Source organism: Aotus nancymaae, unplaced genomic scaffold (assembly GCF_030222135.1).
Source record: "Aotus nancymaae isolate 86718 unplaced genomic scaffold, 86718_ANA_hifiasm-v0.15.2.pri h1tg000033l, whole genome shotgun sequence".
Classification (NCBI taxonomy): Eukaryota; Metazoa; Chordata; class Mammalia; order Primates; family Aotidae; genus Aotus; species Aotus nancymaae.
Window position 1 is genome coordinate 27,915,914 of NW_026988447.1, and position 21,024 is coordinate 27,936,937.

At 37.3% G+C, this 21,024-nt stretch overlaps 1 protein-coding gene across 15 annotated transcripts in view; it reads left to right on the forward strand.

The window, feature by feature from the left end:
* The window catches only part of ELF2 (E74 like ETS transcription factor 2), a 152,885-nt gene that overhangs the window by 105,519 nt on the left and 26,342 nt on the right, over positions 1–21,024 (forward strand). For 9 of the 15 annotated variants that reach the window (XR_010345377.1, XR_010345376.1, XM_064383864.1 and 6 more), the window contains 5 exons: positions 6,048–6,161; positions 8,151–8,324; positions 13,149–13,235; positions 18,844–19,036; positions 20,183–20,533. Coding sequence is in view for 13 of the 15 variants with exons in the window: in XM_064383864.1 (XP_064239934.1) it covers positions 6,048–6,161; positions 8,151–8,324; positions 13,149–13,235; positions 18,844–19,036; positions 20,183–20,533 (919 nt within the window). In the remaining 2 variants the exon portion in view is untranslated. The remainder of the gene's footprint in view (positions 1–6,047; positions 6,162–8,150; positions 8,325–13,148; positions 13,236–18,843; positions 19,037–20,182; positions 20,534–21,024) is intronic. The other 6 variants (XM_021670330.2, XM_064383870.1, XM_064383866.1 and 3 more) reach the window with 3 other exon arrangements.

Here is a 21,024-nt window from a genome sequence, read left to right on the forward strand (position 1 = left end):
CTATTACTAATACAGCTTTGGGGCATCAGAGGATAAGTAGTGATAAATCAGGTGCTGTAGTTGAGTGAAGACCTTAGTTTATACTGTTGCTTGTAGGGGAATACCATTATCACCTAATGAGTGTTTTCCAATTTTTTTTCTCTGCTCTCAAACTAAGTTGCTACTAAATTTTATTTTTGACTTGAGAACATTTTTATGAACTAGATCCATTGCCAGCATTCTCTTATGCAAAGCTGAGAGGTATGCCTCTTGTCAGACTTAATTACCAAGTTTGGTATTTTGTAACAGCTGTTGAGTGAGTCTGGAATAGTCTACAGTACCATACAAACACCAGTTGATTAGAAGGATAGAAAAGGAACAAGAAGATATTTACCAACAGTAAATGAGGGTACAAGCAAATATTGTTTTTGGTACTGTAATAAAAAGTAAACAATCCTTGAAATTTATTTCAAGAGGGATTGACCAGCAATACCCACTACCAGTGGGAACTAAAAAATGGTACCTGTCAGACTACTTTTAGCTTCACTGTTTTTAATTTTCAAAATGAGTTATTTTTTCCTTTCATAAATTTCATAGACAGATACAGAAAGAGACCAGTACGTCAAGTTTTAAGTAAGAGATAAGGAATTCTACTTTTTAGCCCTTGCTTGTAGCTTGCTTATTTTGATTGCACAACACTGTTAAATTCATGCTTATTCTTAAGAAATGTGCAGAATTTTAGTTGAAATTTTATTTGAATTATTGATCTGAACAAAATATCGATTTTTTTAAATTACAGAAACAAGTAGAAATATTTCTTAAATTTCTCTTATCAGAAACTACTTGACTTATATGTAAGCAAAAATAAAAAGATAGTGCTCACTTTTATGAAGTGTATTAAGTTTTGGACACTGGCATTAATACATTATTTTAAATTCATCTGAGAACAGGCTCTTAGATTTTTTGTGTTTTGCATTATTTCATTTAGTAAATAAAAATGACAAGAGGTAAAATTAACAACAAAAAAGTAATCTGTGATTCTCTTAACATGCTTTAACTTACAGAGTAACTTTAACTTTTTTTTTTTTTTTTTTTTTTTTTTTTTTTTGAGATGGAATCTCACTCTGTCACCAGGGCTGGAATGCAGTGGTGCGATCTCTGCTCACTGCAACTTCTGCCTCCTGGGTTCAAGCGATTTTCCTGCCTCAGCTTCCCGAGTAGCTGGGATTACAAGCATGTGCCACCACCACGCCCAGCTAATTTTCTGTATTTTAAGTAGAGATGGGATTTCACCATGTTGGCCAGGATGGTCTTGAACTCCTGACCTTGTGATCTGCCCGCTCGGCCTCCCAAAGTGCTGGGATTACAGGTGTGAGGCATACCTGACTGATTTTACATTTTTATTTAGTTTTGAAATATCTTCCATTTATTTATTTTTATTTATTTATTTTTTTGAGACGGAGTTTCGCTCTTGTTACCCAGGCTGGAGTGCAATGGCGCGATCTCGGCTCACCGCAACCTCCGCCTCCTGGGTTCAGGCATTCTCCTGCTTCAGCCTCCTTAGTAGCTGGGATTACAGGCACACACCACCATGCCCAACTAATTTTTTGTATTTTTAGTAGAGACGGGGTTTCACCATGTTGACCAGGATGGTCTCGATCTCTTGACCTCGTGATCCGCCCGCCTCGGCCTCCCAAAGTGCTGGGATTACAGGCTTGAGCCACCGCGCCCGGCCCATATCTTCCATTTATATTTTTGATGCTCTGAACTGTAGAATGAGCTTTCTAAAATCCAAAACTTTGAGCACTGATGTGACACTCAAAGGAAATGCTCATTAAAGCATTTTGGATTTTTAGATTTGGGATATTCAACTGGAAGTATATAGTGCAGATTTTTTTTTTTTCAATTCGAAATCTGAAACACTTCTGGTCCTAAGCATTTTGGGTAAGGATACTTAATCTATAGTACTATAAGCTTCATGAGGCCAGAGATCTGTTCACACTTGAGTCAAGTTTATAGCACAGGGCCCGGGCACTTGGTAAATGTCAGCAGCTATTTGTCAATTGTACAGAGTATTAATTAGATCTTCTGGCTGATACTTCATAGATAAGTTATGCATAGTTTATGTTCTCATCCTAAATGAATACATTTTCTAAGTAAGTGTATTTTACTCTGTAAATATAAAATATTTCTGAGATATAATATGTTGAATTTTAGGGGGGAAGGGGAAGTTGAGGTCAGAAATATGTGCAAGAATATATACCTTGAAGAAGTAATTTCCACTGACATACCAAGTTTAATAACACAAAATCATGGTTTTGAAAATGTGCCTCAAACTGTGTAAGAAGTCAGGGCATGTAATATGTGACTGTTAGACAAATTTCATTCTGTTTATAACTTAAGACATTTAAAAATCTGGTAAAATTCTTTTGCTGTATTATTATTAAATACTTGAGACTCTGATTTTAATATGGTAAAGTTTTTACGGTATGTCTTAATACAATTACATAAGGAATTAGTTTACCCAGAATAGTTTATTAATAGCACCTAAGACAACAGCTAAATTGCAACACAAGCAAACTTTAAAGAGAATGCTTTCTAGAATACATTTTAAAAACTGGAGGATTTTTTCAAGGTTTTTTTTTCTTAGTGTATGTGAGTATTGTAGGGAGGTACTTTGAAAAAAAATTTGAGAATAATGACGTATCTTATACTTAATAATGCTAGGTTTTCTTAAAGTTGAGCTACACAGGCTGACTGAATCCTTTGCTTCAGTGAAGCTGCAGATAAGAGAGTAAGCAGGGTCACCTAAAGATAGATTTACGTAGAGGTTTGGCTGCCTCTCTGGAACCATTTAGCTTTGAACAGATTTCCATAAATGGAAAGAGCAACTGGAGAGACCCAGTACCTTGTGGATGATGTGCAACAGGTGGTAAAACAGTCATTGGATTTTTAAAATAAATGCTCTCCAAATGACTGTTGTTTCAGACTGAGGCTTTAGCATTTAGGGAACTTTGAGACTAACTGGATTTTTTCCCCCAATTAAAAGTTTCCTGGAAACAGTTTTAAAAGATTCATACTGTTAGTGTGTAGTGCTTATGAATTTGTAATATGACTTTATGAAATTTGTATAAACATTTACTTTTAGTTCCTTTAGGGGACATCTTGAAAAAATCTGTCAAGTTAGAGGCTCTTAAATATTCATGTTTCAGAATCTCTTACCAAGTTAACTATTGAGTGTTTTAAGTCAGGATGTGCAATTAATATATTTTTAAGATAATAAAATTTGTTCTTGAATTGCTGATTTTCCTGTGAGGTCAGTGGGTTGTCCTTAATTCACTACATAAGAGAAATACCTGCCCAGTGTGGTGGCTCACGCCTGTAATCTCAGCACTTTGGGAGGCCAAGGCGGGTAGATCACCTGAGGTCAGGAGTTTGAGACCAGCCTGGCCAACATGGTGAAACCTGTCTCTACTAAAAATACAAAAATTAGCCAAGCATGGTGGCCTGTGCCTATAGCCCCAGCTGCACAAGAGGCTGAAACAGGAGAATCGTTTGAACCTGGGAGGTGCAGTTTGCAGTGAGCTGAGATCATGCCATTGCACTCCACCCCAGACAACAGAGAGACTCCCTCTCAAAACAAAAAAGAAAAAAAAACTGCGTGTCTACTCTGAAAAGTCTATGTTGGGAACCATGGCGTATGTAAAGATGGGTTAAGATAGCCCCCCGCCGCCCCAAGACCTCAAGGTGTTTATAATCTTACAGAAATGGTAAGAAATTACCATATTTCTGCTCTATGAAAGAAGAAATTGAAGTTTAAGAGAGATTAAGTTGCTTACCTCAGGTAACAGAAGTAAGTGGCAGAAATTAGAACCCAAGCTGTTGGACCTGAAAGCCCAAACCATTGCTATACACATTGTTTTACAAGTAGCATAATCAGCAAAGCATAAAGGAAATGCTAGAAGAAAGATACAAAGGGTAGTAGAATTTGAAGGCTTCATGGGAAGAATAAACTCTTTAAGAAAAAGTCTTAGGTTAAAACCCATTGAGGCTCTGAAGAGAGCAAGGTTAATTGTAAAGAAATTTCCCAAGTATTCTGGCAGTAAATCTAATGCATGTTGCTATCCATCTCTAGGCAGCCCTGCCTCAAGAGTACAGTTGCTCCTCAGCATACCTGGGGTATTGGTTCCAGGATGCCTCCTCCACCTGGCAGATACTGAAATCCTAAGATGCTCAATCAAGTCCCTTATACAAAATGCTGTAGTATTTACATTGTGTTTTTAATTGTTGTATTATTTTTTATTGCCTCCCCTCCCCCGCAGTATTTTCAATCTGAGGTTGGTTGAATCTGCTGATGTGGAACTCTTAGATATGGAGGGCTTACTGTACTCAAGTCACTCAAGAGGGTCTCTAAGAACTGAATTAATTGATTAAATTAACTCAGCATGATTCTGCTAGGTTATGTGAAATTAATATATTATTAGGCTGGGTGCAGTGGCTCACGCCTGTAATCCCAGCACTTTGGGAGGCCGAGGCGGGTGGATCACGAGGTCAAGAGATCGAGACCATCCTGGTCAACATGGTGAAACCCCGTCTCTACTAAAATTACAAAAAATTAGTCGGGCATGGTGGTGCGTGCCTGTAATCCCAGCTACTCAGGAGGTTGAGGCAGGAGAATTGCCTGAACCCAGGAGGCAAAGGTTGTGGTGAGCCGAGATCGCGCCATTGCACTCCAGCCTGGGTAACCAGAGCGAAACTCTGTCTCAAAAAAAAAAAGAATAATAAATATATATAAAATTAAGGTAATAAAATAGATTTTATCTTAATGATGTATTAATAAAATTTTTTTGCCTCCCAAAGTGCTGGGATTACAGATGTGAGCCACCATACCTGGCCTGTAATTTCTGATTTACATCATTGGTTACTTTATAATCAGTATTCATTTTATACCAGTATTTATGTTATAAAATGTAGATACTAGCTTTTTAAAAATTATTTTTGTAAGTAGTTTATATAGACTAATGGATATCAATAGCTTAGAGTTACTCATGTATTTCTGTAAGTAATGTATGTAGACTAATAGATATCAATGGCTTAGAGTTACTGCTGGCTTTAGTGGCAATGCATCAAGATATATAATTGGCTTCTAGGATTGTTAATCTGCAACCAGCCTCTCCCTACCCCTTCCCATCCTACAAATTAGTATTGGCCTAAAATTGATGCAGAGTTCAAATTTCAAGGATCTTTCTTTGTTTTCCTTTGAGTAAGATTCAGAAACTTGTCAGATTTCTTTTTTTGTTGTTGTTTTGAGACAGAGTCTTCTGTCGCCCAGGCTGCAGTACAGTGGTACGATCTCGGCTCACTGCAACCTCTACCTCTTGGGTTCAAGTGATTCTCCAGCTTCAACCTCCTGAGTAGCTGGGATTACAGGTGTGAGCCACCGTGTCTGGCCAACCTCTTAGTAATTTCTTTTTTTTTTCTTTTTTTTTCTTTTTTTTTTTTTTGGAGACAGAGTCTTGCTGTGTTGCCTGGAGTGCAGTGGCGCATTGTCTGGAGTGCAGTGGTGCATTGGCTCACTGCAACCTCTGCCTCCCGGGTTCAAGTGATTCTCCTGCCTCAGTCTCCTAAGTAGCTGGGACTACAGACATGTGCCACCACACCCGGCTAATTTTTGTATTTTTAGTAGACATAGAGTTTCACCATCTTGGTCAGGCTGGTCTCAGACTTCTGACCTCGTGATCCACCTGCCTCGGCCTCTCAAAGTGTTGGGATTACAGGTGTGAGCCACTGCCCAGTGCATAATTTCTGATTTACATCACTGGTTACTTTATAATCAACATTTATTTTGTATCAGTATTTATTTTATAAAATATAGATACTAGCTTTTGACAAATTATTTCTATAAGTAATTTATCTAGACTAATGGATGTCAGTGGCTTAGAGTTACTCATGTATTATTTTATATTTATTTTTCATTTCTCTTACAGAAGCGATTATATTTCTTAGTAATATGTTTTAGTTATGCGTTTAGTATATTTTTAATTGAGTAGAACTTATTTTTCCTCTAGTGGAAGCATCAGTTCATAGCAGTAATGCACACTGTACAGATAAGACAATTGAAGCTGCTGAAGCCCTGCTTCATATGGAATCTCCTACCTGCTTGAGGGATTCAAGAAGTCCTGGTATGTAAACTATTCATTCTTGTGTTACACGTGTCATACTACTTGATATATCTAAAATAGTTTTGTTTTTTTAATGCAGGGGGATTGTTGGGGATTCTCAAAGATCTATTACACATGAACATATGGCAGTAGTAACTGAAATTTATTTACTAAGGTCTCCAAGTCTTAAAATACTTAATTATCATAATAAATGATACAGAAAATGTCCACTATAGACAAATATTTATTAAATAGCTGTTTATACTGTCATGTCTATTTCCTTAACTCTGGGCAAATTATAAGCCTTCATAGTCCTTGAGAGTCTGAGAGATTGCAACAGTTGCCTATTGTGACCACTTTTAATCCTATATTCAGTGATAAATGGTAACTCCAGAGAAGCATACATGGTAGAGAGAGAAGGGAGCTTTTGCCATTTTTTTTCTAACATCCTTCAGATTGTGTTTTTATTTTCTTGTGGTCCCTCTTCGTCTTTAAGACCAACTTTGATAGTCATTTTATACTAATTCTAATTTGTCCTAATTTTAATTTAATGCCCAAATGTCAATTTGACTTGATACAGAAAGATTGGCTCACCTCAGTGGGATTTATAATAAATGCTAAGAGCAACCATTCTTTTTTTCTTTCTTTCTTAATTTAAGACGGAGTCTTGCTCTGTTGCCCAGGCTAGAGTGCAGTGGTGTGATCTTAGCTCACTGTGACCTCCGCCTCCCGGTTTCAAATGATTCTCCTCTTTAGCCTCCTGAGTAGCTAAGACTACAGGCTAATTTTTTGTATTTTTAGTAGCTATGGGGTTTCACTGAGTTAGCCAGGATGGTCTTGGTCTCCTGACAGTGATCTTCCCGCTTTGGCCTCCCAAAGTGCTAGGATTACAGGCATGAATTTAAATAGAATCCAGTGTATTATTCAGAGATAGAAGAAATGTGTAGCATTTTTGGTCAGTCTATTAATCTAAGACAGTATGTGTTAACTGTATCTCTTAATTGAAATAGAAATATCAGAGCTGGGCGTGGTGGCTCACTCCTGTAATCCCAGCACTTCGGGAGGCAGAGATGGGTGGATCACCTGAAGTCAGGAGTTTGAGACTAGCCTGGCCAACATGGTGAAACCCCATCTCTACTAAAAATACAAAAATTAGCAGGTTGTGGCGGCACATGCCTGTAATCCCAGCTATTTGGGAGGCTGAGGTAGGAGAATCGCTTGAACCCAGGAGGCAGAGGTTGCAGTGAGTGGAGATCGTGCCATTGCACTCCAGCCTGGATGACAGAGAGAGACTCCATCTCAAAACAAAACAAAACAAAAAAACAGAAATAGAAATATCGTATCTTGGTTATTTGTGCATATTAGAAGGAAGCCAGAGCAACATTATTGTATGTACTAGAAAACCAGATTACAATCTGTACCTACTGTTTTAGTGACTAAAACATCAGGACTCTTTAAATATTGAAAGGCAATATTTGTTGTCTGTATGAGCAAGTTTTCCTTTTCATATTCTAAAATGAACCGTAGGTGCTTATGTTTTACTGAGTACATATTTATAAATCTTTCAGATTTTTAACCACATGCATGTATTACCTGTTAAAAAATAATGATGGATATGTGGTTGGAAAGTAATTATTAACTCAGTGTTATACTATTATTTTTAAATGTTTTCCCAACTGTTAGAATAATTTAGATGTTAGAATAATTTAGAATTTTTCTGCAGTGAGCTTGAAGGTATCTTTTATGTGTGAAAGAGCGGAGTGACTACTCATGTTCCTTGCCTTACCCAGAGGATTAACATTTTTCCTTTCAGTTGATTTTCTTTGCATTTATTTTCCTTGTATGGTTTACATCATATTGAATAGTCAGCAAATTAAATTCTTCAGTATTAAGCTCTTATCCTGCTTTGATTAATTCTTAATAAACCTCACCTCTTCTAAATATTGAACTGTCCACACAAGAAACATTCATGGGGGTGGGAAATTTTAATTTTTCAACTTTTTTTTATAGTGGAAGTGTTTGTTCCTCCTTGTGTATCAACTCCAGAATTTATCCATGCTGCTATGAGGCCAGATGTCATTACAGAAACTGTAGTGGAGGTGTCAACTGAAGAGTCTGAACCAATGGATACCTCTCCTATTCCTACATCACCAGATAGCCATGAACCAATGAAAAAGAAAAAAGGTAGGGTATATTTATACATTTCTGAGAAGGCAGGTGAAATTGTTTTCTGTTATCTTTCCTCATCAAGGGACACAGAAAATAGTATATACTGTAGATTTAAGATTGATGTTATCTTAACCAGATATTCTCAAAGAATCAACATTGAGATTTTAATGTAGTATTTTAACGTACTCATACTATTTAAAGGAGTTAATATGTAAGGCTTGATGATATTTTAACAAGTGTTGGACACACAGAAGGCAGATAGAGATTCCCTGTACGTTGTCTTACTTCGTCTTCTCCTTGTTGATTCTTTTATGGGTACTTAGTTGCTTTAAAAAAAAAAAAAAAAAAAGGAACATTTTATTCTTTATTTTATAAAGTCTTAACTTCTGCTTTCATGGATATTTTTTAAAAAGCCAGGCACGTCTGTAGTCCTAGCTGCTCAGGAGGTCAGAGGATTGCTTGAGCCCAGGAGTTTGAGGCCATTCTGAGCAACATAGCAAGACCCTATCTCAAAAAACCCAAATAAACAGTGATATATATATGTCATACTATATATTATATAAAATATATAGTGTGACGTGTATATTATATATATATTTTTTCTTTTATATATTATATATAAACTGATATATGTCATACTGTATTTTATAAAATAATATAAAATATATATCATACTATATTTATATATATATTTTTAATTATTATAAAATTATTTTATATATATTATTTTTAATATAAAATATATAGTATGACATATATTTTATATGATTTTTTTCTGCTTTGAAACACTAAGATTGCCAGTAATATATATCAGTAGTCTTAGTGTTTCAAAGCAGAAAGTATGAGGTGAAAATAGTGTGATATATAAAATAATATTATATGTAGATAGAGACTTCTAATTGGCATAAACTCACCAGTGGGTAAAGAGCATTTCCACTTACTATTTGACTCCTGCTGAAATTTCTGGTCCCCTGATGACAATGGGTAAGTCGCAAGGCTCTAGCACATTTTCAACATCATGAGGAAATGGGCAGTAAGTGGGTCCTTTTCTGTTCAAATCAAAGGTAAAATTGGAAAGAAATGAAATGCTAATTCTTTTAGAAATGATTTAGAAATGAAATCTAATTCTTCTCTAACTGTTTACATTTTAGAGTAAAATAAAGTCAAAAATAAAAGTGTGTTTGAAATAATGGTATTTTCTCTTACTCATTAAATATAGTGTTTCATATTGCCACAATGTGTACCATTCTGTGATCGTTGTTGTAAGGGAGATGAGAATAAGACAGTGTTTTCACACATGTATATATGTATCTCGAGAGAGGTATAAATAAGAGAGTTTAGGAGGAAGAATTACTTTCTGATGTAAACATTTAAAAACAAAAGGCATACATATAAATAGCCTTATTTACCCACTGCGAGCTGTAGTACTTAGCTGGTTACATCCAGTGGGAGCTGTCGCAAAATACTTAAGTGTTTATTTAGATTTAAGGCTGAGCATGATGCCTCTCACCTGTAATCCCAGCACTTTGGGAGGCTGAGGCGGGCAGATCACTTGAGATCGGGAGTTCAAGACCAGCCTGGTGAAATCCTGTCTCTACTGCAAATACAAAAATTAGCTGGCTGTGGTGTTGCATGCCTATAGTCCCAGCTTCTCAGAGGCTAAGGCAAGAGAATTGCTTAAATCCGGGAGGTAGAGGTTGTAGTGAGCCGAGATCCTACCACTGCACTCCAGCCTGGGTGACAGAGTGAAACTCAGTCTCAAGAAAAAAATAAAAAAAGATTTAAAAGGAGATGGAGGCTGGGTGTGGTGGCTCAAGCCTGTAATTCCAGCACTTTGGGAGGTCAAGGCAGGCAGATCACCTGAGGTAGGGAGTTCGAGACCAGCCTGACCGACATGGAGAAACCCTGTCTCTACTAAAAAATACGAAATTAACTGGGCATGATGGCACATGCCTGTAAGCTCAACTACTTGGGAGGCTGAGGCAGAATTGCTTGAACCCAGGAGGCAGAGGTTTTGATGAGCCAAGATTGTGCCATTGCACTCCAGCCTGGGCAACAAGAGCGAAACTCATCTCAAAAACTAAATAAATAAATAAAAGAAGATGGAAAAGATCGTGAAAAACAGGGGCCATATATGGAACCAGGATATGATATGATATAAATGAGGAAATACTTTGCCAATTTAATATTAATTTTGTTTATTTCTGTGAAAGCTCTTAATGACCATTTAAAAATTACAAGGCAGGGTGTGCTGGCTCATGCTTGTAATTCTAGCACTTTGGGAGGCTGAGGCAGGATGATTGCTTGGGCTCAGGAGTTCAAGACCAGCCTGGGAAACATAGTGAGACCTCATCTGGAGGAATAAAAACAATTAGCCAAGTATGGTGGCACACGCCTGTAGTCCTGGCTACTCAGGAGGCTGAGGCAGGATGATCGCTTAAACCTGGGAGGCTACAGTGAGCCATAATTGTGGCACTGCATTCCAGCCTGGGTGACAGAGTGAGACCCTGTGTCAAAGAAAAAAAAATACATTTAACCATTCTGTCTGTGCTTACTACCATAAGGGAGAGAGTGAAAAATAAGAGTATCATTATTTATATTTTTGTGGTTAAGAACATTTGGGATATATAAATTTAGGTTATTTTTTTAATAACCCCTCTTTTTATTTTGAGAGCTTTTAATATACTAATGTGTATTGTGGATCCTGCTATCTTCCAAGAGAAGATAGCATATGATGTTCTAAAAGTTAATATGACTATAGAACCCATTTTTCTACAGAAGAAATTTATCAAGTAACATAATTTTGGATGTGCTGCTTTATGAGAAAGTAAATTAAACCTTTTTGCACTAACTTTTCTACTAAGCTGGGCTTTTGTGCTAGAATTTAGGAGATGCTGAAGGTGTTAGTTTTATTACTGTCTGATTCATACATATAAATATTATTTAGATTGAGTAATTAAGCTGTATTCTAACAGAGACCAGCGAACTTTCTGTTTTAATTTTTGTTAAAGCAGACTTCTTGATTAGAATTGCCAGAATTAGCTGGGCGCAGTGGCTCACATCTGTAATCCAGCACATTGGAAGGCCGAGGTGGACAGATCACTTGAGGTCAGGAGTTTGAGACCAGCCTGACCAACATGGAGAAACCCCATCTCTACTAAAAATACAAAACTAGCCGGGCATGGTGGTACATGCCTGTAATCCCAGCTATACTCGGTAGGCTGAGGCAGGAGAATCACTTGAACCCGGGAGGCAGAGGTTGCCTTGAGCCAAGATTGTGCCATTGCACTCCAGCCTGGGCAACAAGAGTGAAACTCAGTCTCAAAAAAAAAAAATTACCAGAATTAAATACTAAAATATATGCATTTTGAAATACAAATGTTAAGATGCTTTAATTAGCTCTTTATATAATTAATCTAACTAATGCTTCCTAATGAAGAATAGAGTAACATCAGAAATCTCAGATGTGGAACAATCACCAAATCAGTAATAGTATATTTGATCTTAAAATATGGCCAGGTGCCGTGGCTCATGTCTGTAATCCCAGCACTTTGGGAGGCCAAGGCAGGCAGATTGCCTGAGCTCAGGAGTTCAAGGCCAGCTTGGGCAACATGGTAAAAACCCGTCTCTACAGAAAATAGAAAAGTTAGCTGGGCATGGTGGTGTATGCCTGTAGTCCTGGCTACTTGGGGGGCAGAGGCAGTAGCATTGCTTGAGCCCAGGAGGTGGAGACTGTAGTGAGCCGTATTTGCGCCACTGCACTCCTCCAGTCTGGGCGACTTAAAACAAAAAAAGTATAGGCCAGGCGCAGTGGCTCAGGCCTGTAATCCCAGCACTTTGAGAGGCCAAGGCGGGTGGATCATGAAGTCAAGAGATCAAGACCATCTGGCCAACATGATGAAACCCTGTCTCTACTGAAAATACAAAAATTAGCTGGGCATGGTGGCATGTGCCTGTAGTCCCAGCTGCTTGGGAGGCAGAGGCAGGAGAATTGCTTGAACCTGGGAGGTGGAGGTTGTGGGGAGCCAAGATCACACTATTGCACTACTGACAGAGACTCCATTTAAATAAAAAAAAAAAGGTGTGTGTTTGTGTGTGTATTTGATCTTAAAATACAACATAAATATTCCCAATTTATTTCTTAAGGCTGCGTCTCACCTGCCAGTGTTCATTCATCTGTGCTGAGGATCCAATATAACTCATTTCAGGCTTAATCCTCTTTAGCATAGAAAAGTATATAGCCCTTTTTTTTCTATTCTTTGTGGATGCTGGTCTGTCTGAGGGAGCCTTAAGGCAAAAATGAGGAGGAACAAAAGGGAAGGGCACAAACATTTATTAGACATATAAAATAATCACTTGGAAGTTTTTCACCCTTGTATCTGTGGAAGTGGGAAAATGGAAACACTTATGCTTAAATTCTGGTGAATTAACTTATACAGAGTAGTTGAGAGTGATATTTTTAACTTTTCCTCGTTTGAGTTCAAAGGGCTTTGCAGATTATCAGATCTTCTATAATAAGTTGCTAAAGCTGTTTCTAACAATCCCGTAGAACAGAAAAATAAGTTCTTACTGGAATTTGTTTCTATTGCTACACTAACATAAAAGATTAGCAAACCAAGGCTCTGCCAATGTATATGACAGAGATTACTAACTGCTGTAATCCAAAATATGAAAGTGTTTTTAATACTCCTTTTAGAAGCAGCTTTTCATACACAGAGTATATTCATCTACAAATTAGTGTCCATTTAAATGAATAATGTGTAATCAGAAAGTCTGCTAATCGTGCCTCTCGTATTTTTCTTGTTTTCAACGTATGGTTTCAATATCTTATTTTTTCAGTTGGCCGTAAACCAAAGACCCAGCAATCACCAATTTCCAATGGGTCTCCTGAGTTAGGCATAAAGAAGAAACCGAGAGAAGGAAAAGGTAATTTGGGGAGGGTTGCTTTGGAAGTGAGATGATTTTTTTTCAGTTAGGTGACATTTTTGCATTTGTAAGAAAATTATTTCTAGTACATGCACTTATGAGAATGCTGTCATTGGTAATAGTTCTTAATAAGGGATGTATCAGCATCATCTGGGGAACTTTTTCAAAATATCTGTGCCCAGTTCCTACCCCACAGAGATTCTGTAGTCATAGTAGTATCATGAGGGATATAGGAACTTTTGGAAAAAGTCCTAAGGATGTCTGATAGATATCCTTCTTAAGAACCGTTGACTTAGGGGATGTGTGTATGTACAGTAGCACTCATCCTCAGTTATAGCCACCTATAATTTAAAAGGGTTTGCAACTAAGCCTTGTTTCTAATAGATAATTTCTTTCTTTATTATTTTTTTGAGACAGTCTTGCTCTGTCTGTTGCCCAGGCTGTTGTGTGGTGGTGGGATCATGGCTCACTGTAGCCTTGACCTCCTGGGCTTAAGCTATCTTCCTGCCTCAGCCTTCTGAGTTGCTGGGACCACAGGCACATCCACCACATCTGGCAATTTTTTTTTATTATTTAAATTTTTTGTAGAAATGAGGTCTTACTATGTCACCCAGGAAGGTCTGTAAACTCCTAAGCTCAAGTGATCCTTCTGCCTCCACCTCTGAAAGTGCTGGGACTACAGACATGAGCCACTGCACCCAGTCTGATACATAATTTCTTAACTATTTAGAAACAATGCAAAAATTGAAGGCGAGCTAAATTTAATTTTCCAGTCAACAAATTTCAGTCACGTCAGTCACAATTCAGAACAAAACTATGTTTTTGCTTACTTATTTACTTGTTTTTACAGACAGGGCTGGAGTGCACTGGCGTAACCGTAGCTCACTACAGCCTTGTACTACTTTGGTTATAGCCTCCCAAGTAGCTGGGACATGTACACACCACCGCATCCAGTTAATTTTTTTTTTTAAGAGATGACGTCTCATGCTTTGTTTGCCAGGCAGTTCTCAAACTCCTGGCTTCAAGAGATCTTCTTGCCTCACACTCCCAAAGTGCTGAGATTACAAGCGTGAGCCACTGTCCCTTGCCTATTTTTGCTTTAGAATTTGTATATCCTCATTAAAAATAAAAATAGCACCAAACCTCCCCCATTCTGTGCTTTCTTAATTTGTTGAGTAAGATGATTTCAAGTAACATTTCTTTTTAAAATTATTTTTATTACTTTCTTGTTATCCTTTACTTTTATTTATTTATTTATTTATTTTATTTTTTTCTTTTAGCAGAAAGATTGAGTTTTTTTTATTTTTTTAAATATTTTAAAATCTTTTGTAGAAACAGGTTGTCCCTGTTTTGCCCAGGCTGGTCCCAAACTCCTGGCCTCAAGCAATCCTCCCACCTTGGCCTCCCAAAGTGTTGGGATTATAGGCATGAGCCACTGCACTTGGCCTTTAATTTTCTTTTCACTCAGATTCTGACAGATAAAGTACCATTTCAGTAGTGTTTTTAGATGTGTTCTGTCTGTTAATCTGATAACCAAAAATTGATCACTTCCATGAGTAAGTGTTTTCAGACCAGTAGTCAATAGTTGGATACATTTTGCATTAATATATTTAAATTTGTTCTGTTCTTATCAGGTGGTTTGACTTAATAATTTTAAATAATTAAAACAGAAATTAAGTCTAGTTAAAAAAAAAATTGTCTCCAGTAAGCCTACCAAGAAGTTTGGTATTTAGTTAGACCAAAAAAAAAAGTTACACTGAACACTTATTCAGGAACTGGTGTGACCCAATTTGGGAGAGGCTTAGGATACTTTTCTTATTTCCTTGTTTGTCTCGGTTGTTTTACACTTCTAACATCTTAGGTTTTATCTTTTAATTTATATTGAAGACTTTAAAAGTTAACATAGTAGCAGAAAACATTAGAAAACTAAACTGTAAATATACAGTTATTACTGTTGTCTTTTAAATAATTCTTATCCTCAGTGGTATCTCTTATACCCAGATCTTATGCTTAACACTGGAGAAAAACTCTGTGACCAATTTTTACCAATTAAAACCACATCTCATTACAATTTCAGTCTTGTATTAAATTTGAGGCAATATGTTATAATGTAATATAATAATTAAAGCTGTAACTGTCAAACCTGTATTCAAAATCCAGCCAGTGTTTTTTCTTCTGCAAAATTATGATAATAATGTTTGTCATAGGCAAATTCCTTATTACCTGGTGAGGAAAGCTTCTCTTTCTGAATCCTCCTATTTTCTTTAAAACCAGATACAGAATTTTTAATTAAAAATTTTTTTTTCGTCAGAGACAGGGTCTCACTGTGTCACCCAGGCAGGAATACAGTGACATGATCACAACTCACTGCAGCCTCAACCTTCCAAGCTAAAGTATTCTCCTGTTTCAGCCTTCTAAGTAGCTGGGACCACAGGCACACACAACCATGCCTGGCCAATTTTTCAATTTTTTGTAGAGATGGGTCTCCCTATGTTGCCTAGGCTTTTCTCATATTCCTAGACCCAAGTGATCCTCCAACCTTGGCCTCCTTGGAATTGTTCATTTTAACTTGGGGATGACAACATGGGTGCAGTGAGTATTTAAAGATAATCTGAGGGGTGTTGATGAGTCTAATTAATTCAAAACATGGAAACATTTAGATACCTTATGTACAAGGCACTGTATGTTATATAAAAATTTCTTCTAGAATAAGATCTTTGCTTACATTTACTACTACTATGTGAACAAAATAAAAATGCCCCAGCCACACATTTTGATGTAATTAAAGATTATACATGGTTTGTTTTAATAGTTTTTAGGTAGTGATAGGAGTGTAATAAATAGGGTCCCAGAGATACAAATGTAACATTGTGAAGTTGAAAGTCAGCTTTTTTAGGTTAGTAGATGCATAATGGGCTCAACTCTGCATTATTAATGAATTTACTGAATTTTCAGGGAAAGCCACAATTAAAGTGAATATGCCAGAGAAAAAGTGTCAGTATTTTGATTGAAGGTGTTGGGGTTCCTATAGCTTGTTTTGGAAGCTTCCCAATATAACCTGTATCTTAGATCTGGATTTAAGTATAGTAAATGAATAGTACATGGGATCCGACAGATGATCTCCCTTTTTCTTCTCAGGACTCTTTTCTGTTCTTTTTGTGTGAGATGGAATCTCACTCTGTTACCCAGGCTCAAGTGCAGTGGCACCATCTCACTGCAACCTCCGCCTCCCAGGTTCAAGCGATTCTCCTGCCTCTGTCTCCCGAGTAGCTGGGATTACAGGCACCCGCCGTCATGCCTGGCTAATTTTTGTATTTTTGTAGAGATGTGCTTTCACCATATTGACCAGGCTGGTCATGAACTCCTGATCTCAGGTGATCTGGTTACTTCAGCCTTCCACAGTGCTGGGATTACAACTGTGAGCCACTGCACCTGGCCTTCTGTTCTTCTATCAATAAGAACCTTGGCATCTAGAGGTTATGAAGGGAATAAAGTAAAAGCAACCTGAAAAGCCTCTTCTTCTCATGACCACTGCCCACTACTCTTCCCTCCTTAATAAGGGGAAAAAAGGTGTGATACTTTCTTCCTTTTGGGATTAAGTTTTTTATTTTACTTGCCCAGATTCCTTTTTGTTCTTTTATGCAAATGCTAGCCATCTTCCAAGACTTCATGATGTCCTACTAGTCCACTTTATTTTCACTCCTGGAATCCTACAGACATTATTTTCTATGATTATTTGGGATATAATTAATTATGCATTGCTTTGTAATAGACCTTATATTGTTTCAAATTGTTATTTATTTATTGTATTGTTGTTTAACTTGTCATCTACTTTCTTTGCCCTTCTCAACTAAATTATAAATTCCTTGAGGCAGGAACCAGCTTTTAATTCATCTCTATATCCTTAAACATAGTATGTGATGAATAAGCATTTTATTCTGCAGAAGTATTCTAATATTTCCTCATTTAAAAATTTTACTAGTAGTGTGATCCAGAGCTAATTTACTAGTAGTGTAATCCATAGTTAACATTTGATGAGTACTTGACTAGTTCTAAAGAATTACCATATTTTTCCATTTTAGGACCTCATATTTTAAGACTGATGTACAATGTCTTAAAAACTTAAGTTATATATATAAATATATGTAATGAAATCCTTTGAATATATTACTTATCTTCAGTCTGTTGGGTATAATCAGTAGAAAATGATTAGAAATTTTTTTAAAAATATGTTTTTAGAGGCAGTAATGTTCTTTTTTTTTTTTCCTCCTGAGATAGGGTCTCTCACTCTGTTGCCCAGGCTGGAGTACAGTGGTGCAATCTCGGCTCACTGCAACCTCCACATCTTGGGTTGAAGTGATTCTTGTGCCTCAGCCTCCCAAGTAACTGGGATTACAGGTGCGCACCACCATGTCCAGCTAATTTTTGTGTTTTTAGTAGAGACAGGATTTTACCATGTTGGCCAGGCTGGTCTCAAACTCCTGACCTCAGATGATCTGCCTGCCTAGGCCTCCAAAAGTGCTGGGATTACAGGTGTGAGCCACCACACCTTGCCAACAGTAATGTTCTTTGATATCAAGTCTTTTTTTTTTTTTTTTCCCCCCATGATGGGCTTTCACCATGATGGCCAGGCTGGTTTTGAACTCTTGACCTCAGGTGATCCACCCACCTCTGCCTCCCAAAGTGCTAGGATTACAGGCGTGAGCCATGGCACCTGGCCTTGATATCAAGTCTTAATTGACTGGAAGTACCAAGGAAAATGATAAGAAAATGCTTAAGGGGTTGAGGGGAGTTTGTACTTCCAGTACATTTACCTCAGAGTTCATGCCTATAGGTGAATCAAAGAAAAGTAAGTTTCTTTAAAAACGATCCTAGGCCTGATGCCTAAAAGTTTTGCACATTTAATTGCATTTTGCAAGTACCTTTTGGTGAATTTTGATCATGGAAATTAGGTTTATCATACGATAAAGGTGTAAATAAATGTATTTTTTTCTGAGTTTAAATCTGTACAAACTAATAAATTTGATTATATTTAATTCAGCTTAATTTTACCTAAGCAATTTGCCTTTGCCTTTACTGAACTCAAAATCTAGGATAGGGTGATATATAATAGTACAAAATCCAGGAACCTGTATTTTAGCATCATAACTGTAAGCATACATAGGGGATACCATTTTTAAAAAATAGAAACAGGCCAGATGTGGTAGATCATGCCTGTAATCCCAGCACTTTGGAAGGCCAAGACAGTCAGATCACAAGATCAGGAGTTCAAGACCAGCCTGGCTAACACAGTGAAACACTGTCTCTACTAAAAATACAAAAATTATTCAGGTGCAGTAGTAGGCATGTGCCTGTAATCCCAGCTACTCAGAAGGCTGAGGAAGGAGAAGTGCTTGAACCCAGAAGGCGGAGGTTGCAGTGAGCCAAGATCGTGCCACTGCACTCCAGCCTGGGCAACAGAGCAAGACTTTGTCTCAAAAAAAAAAAAGGTGGAAACAAATATATTCAGCATTTTTATGTTACAATGAAGGACACTTTATTTACTTTTAATTATGTATTTAATTATGTTAATGACTTTTTAAATCAATGTCTATCTTTGTTTTTAAAGGAAACACAACCTATTTGTGGGAGTTTCTTTTAGATCTACTTCAAGATAAAAATACTTGTCCACGGTATATTAAATGGACTCAGAGAGAAAAAGGCATATTCAAGCTGGTGGATTCGAAGGCTGTCTCTAAGCTTTGGGGAAAGCATAAGAACAAACCGGACATGAACTATGAAACCATGGGACGAGCTTTGAGGTAAAAACGCAAATGAGCTAGTATTCAAACAAAATGTATATTATCTATTAGCTGTTTAAAGAGAAGCTCAAAATCCTTTACAACTTTTAACCTTGGGGGATATTCCAGAGGAACTTCGTAGATTTGGAATTAGGTGGGGAGAGAGGAGTTTGATCTAGATGCGTATAATTTTAACATCATTGGAAAATTCATTTTTGCAGGAAATGTGCTTTTGCTCTTAGGACTATTTCTTAATAGAAATTGTGAAGTTGTAGGCTTTAAAAAAAACATTAAACCTAAACAAGTTACAGTTCCTAAAGTTAATTTGTTTTTTAGCTTTTAGGAGTTTGTTATAAATAAATTTTAAGTTATCAGTTTGGCTGGGCGTGGTGGCTCACAGCTGTAATCCCAGAACTTTGGGAGTCTGCAGAGGGCAGATCACTTGAGGTCAGGAGTTTGAGACCAGCCTGGCCAACATGGTGAAACCCTGTCTCTACTAAAAATAAAAAAAATTAGACTGGCATGGTGGTGCTCACCTGTAATCCCAGCTACTAGGCTGAGGTGAGAGAACTGCTTGAACCTAGGAAGCAGAGGTTGCAGTAAGCCAAGATTGTGCCATTGCACTCCAGCCTGGGCGACAGAGACTTCCCCCCAGCAAAAAAATGATCAGGTTGAGAAACTCACAAAATTGTTTCATTGTAAAGTATATGGCTTCTTCTAATTAAGGATGTTTTTAAGTGAACACGTGGCTTATGTGACAATATTTGCCTATCTCTACTAAGTAAGTGTGGCTTAGGTAATTTTTCCAGTAACATCAGTTTGTTTTTATAACCTATGTAAATCAGAAGAGAATTTACACCAGTATCAGTATAGTAAAATATTCTATGGTAAGATAAATTATTTCCTTTAAGAAAAAGAATGAACTTTCAGCTACTTTATAGATCTTAAGTTTGTAGGACCTTGACACCGGGTTCTAACTTCATTCCTACTCTAAATTTGTAACCTTTTGAGCAGTCCAGGCAGTAAGAGCTTCTTTTTTTCCTCATCTGTTATTAGGGATAAGGGAGTGCTTCTGTTAGTATCTACTGTACATGGTCTTTTTGCTGGGGGTAGAGTGGGGTGGAGAAGTAATATATTTGATTCATTTAGTACATTTTCACCTTACAGATACTACTACCAAAGGGGAATTCTTGCAAAGGTTGAAGGACAGAGGCTTGTATATCAGTTCAAGGATATGCCCAAAAACATAGTGGTCATAGACGATGACAAAAGTGAAACCTGTAATGAAGATTTAGCAGGAGCTACTGATGAAAAATCATTAGAACGAGTGTCACTGTCTGCAGAAAGTCTCCTGAAAGCAGCATCCTCTGTTCGTAGTGGAAAAAATTCATCTTCTGTAAACTGCTCCAGAGCAGAGAAGGGTGTAGCCAGAGTTGTGAATATCACTTCCTCTGGTCACGATGCTTCATCCAGGTCTCCTACTACCACTGCATCTGTATCAGCAACAGCAGCTCCAAGGTAAGTGAGGCAAACCATTTGTTGTAATGTATTTACTTTTTTTGTTGTTTGTTTTTGAGACAGAGTCTTGCTCTGTCACCCAGGCTGGAGTGCAATAATGTATTTACCTTTTTAAATAGCCTCCTTGGTGAAAACGAAATCTCCCTTTGCTTAATATTAGTGTTCTGAGAACCCAGTGTTGTCAAGACTTTGAAAAGTGCTTGATATTTTTATTATTTTTTCATTGTTGTTAAAGTAGATGTCTTGCTGGGTGCATTGGCTCACACCTATAATCCTAGCACTTTGGGAGGCCAAGGCAAGAGGATTGCTTGAGGACAGGAGGTCAACACAAGCTTTGACAATATAGTGAGACCTCCTCTCTACTAAAAATAAAAAATTGCTGAGCATGGTGGCACGCACCTGTAGTCCTAACTACTCAGGAAACTAAAGCAGGAGAATCATTTGAACTTAGGAGTTGGAGGTTATAGTGAGTTAAGATTGCACACTGCACT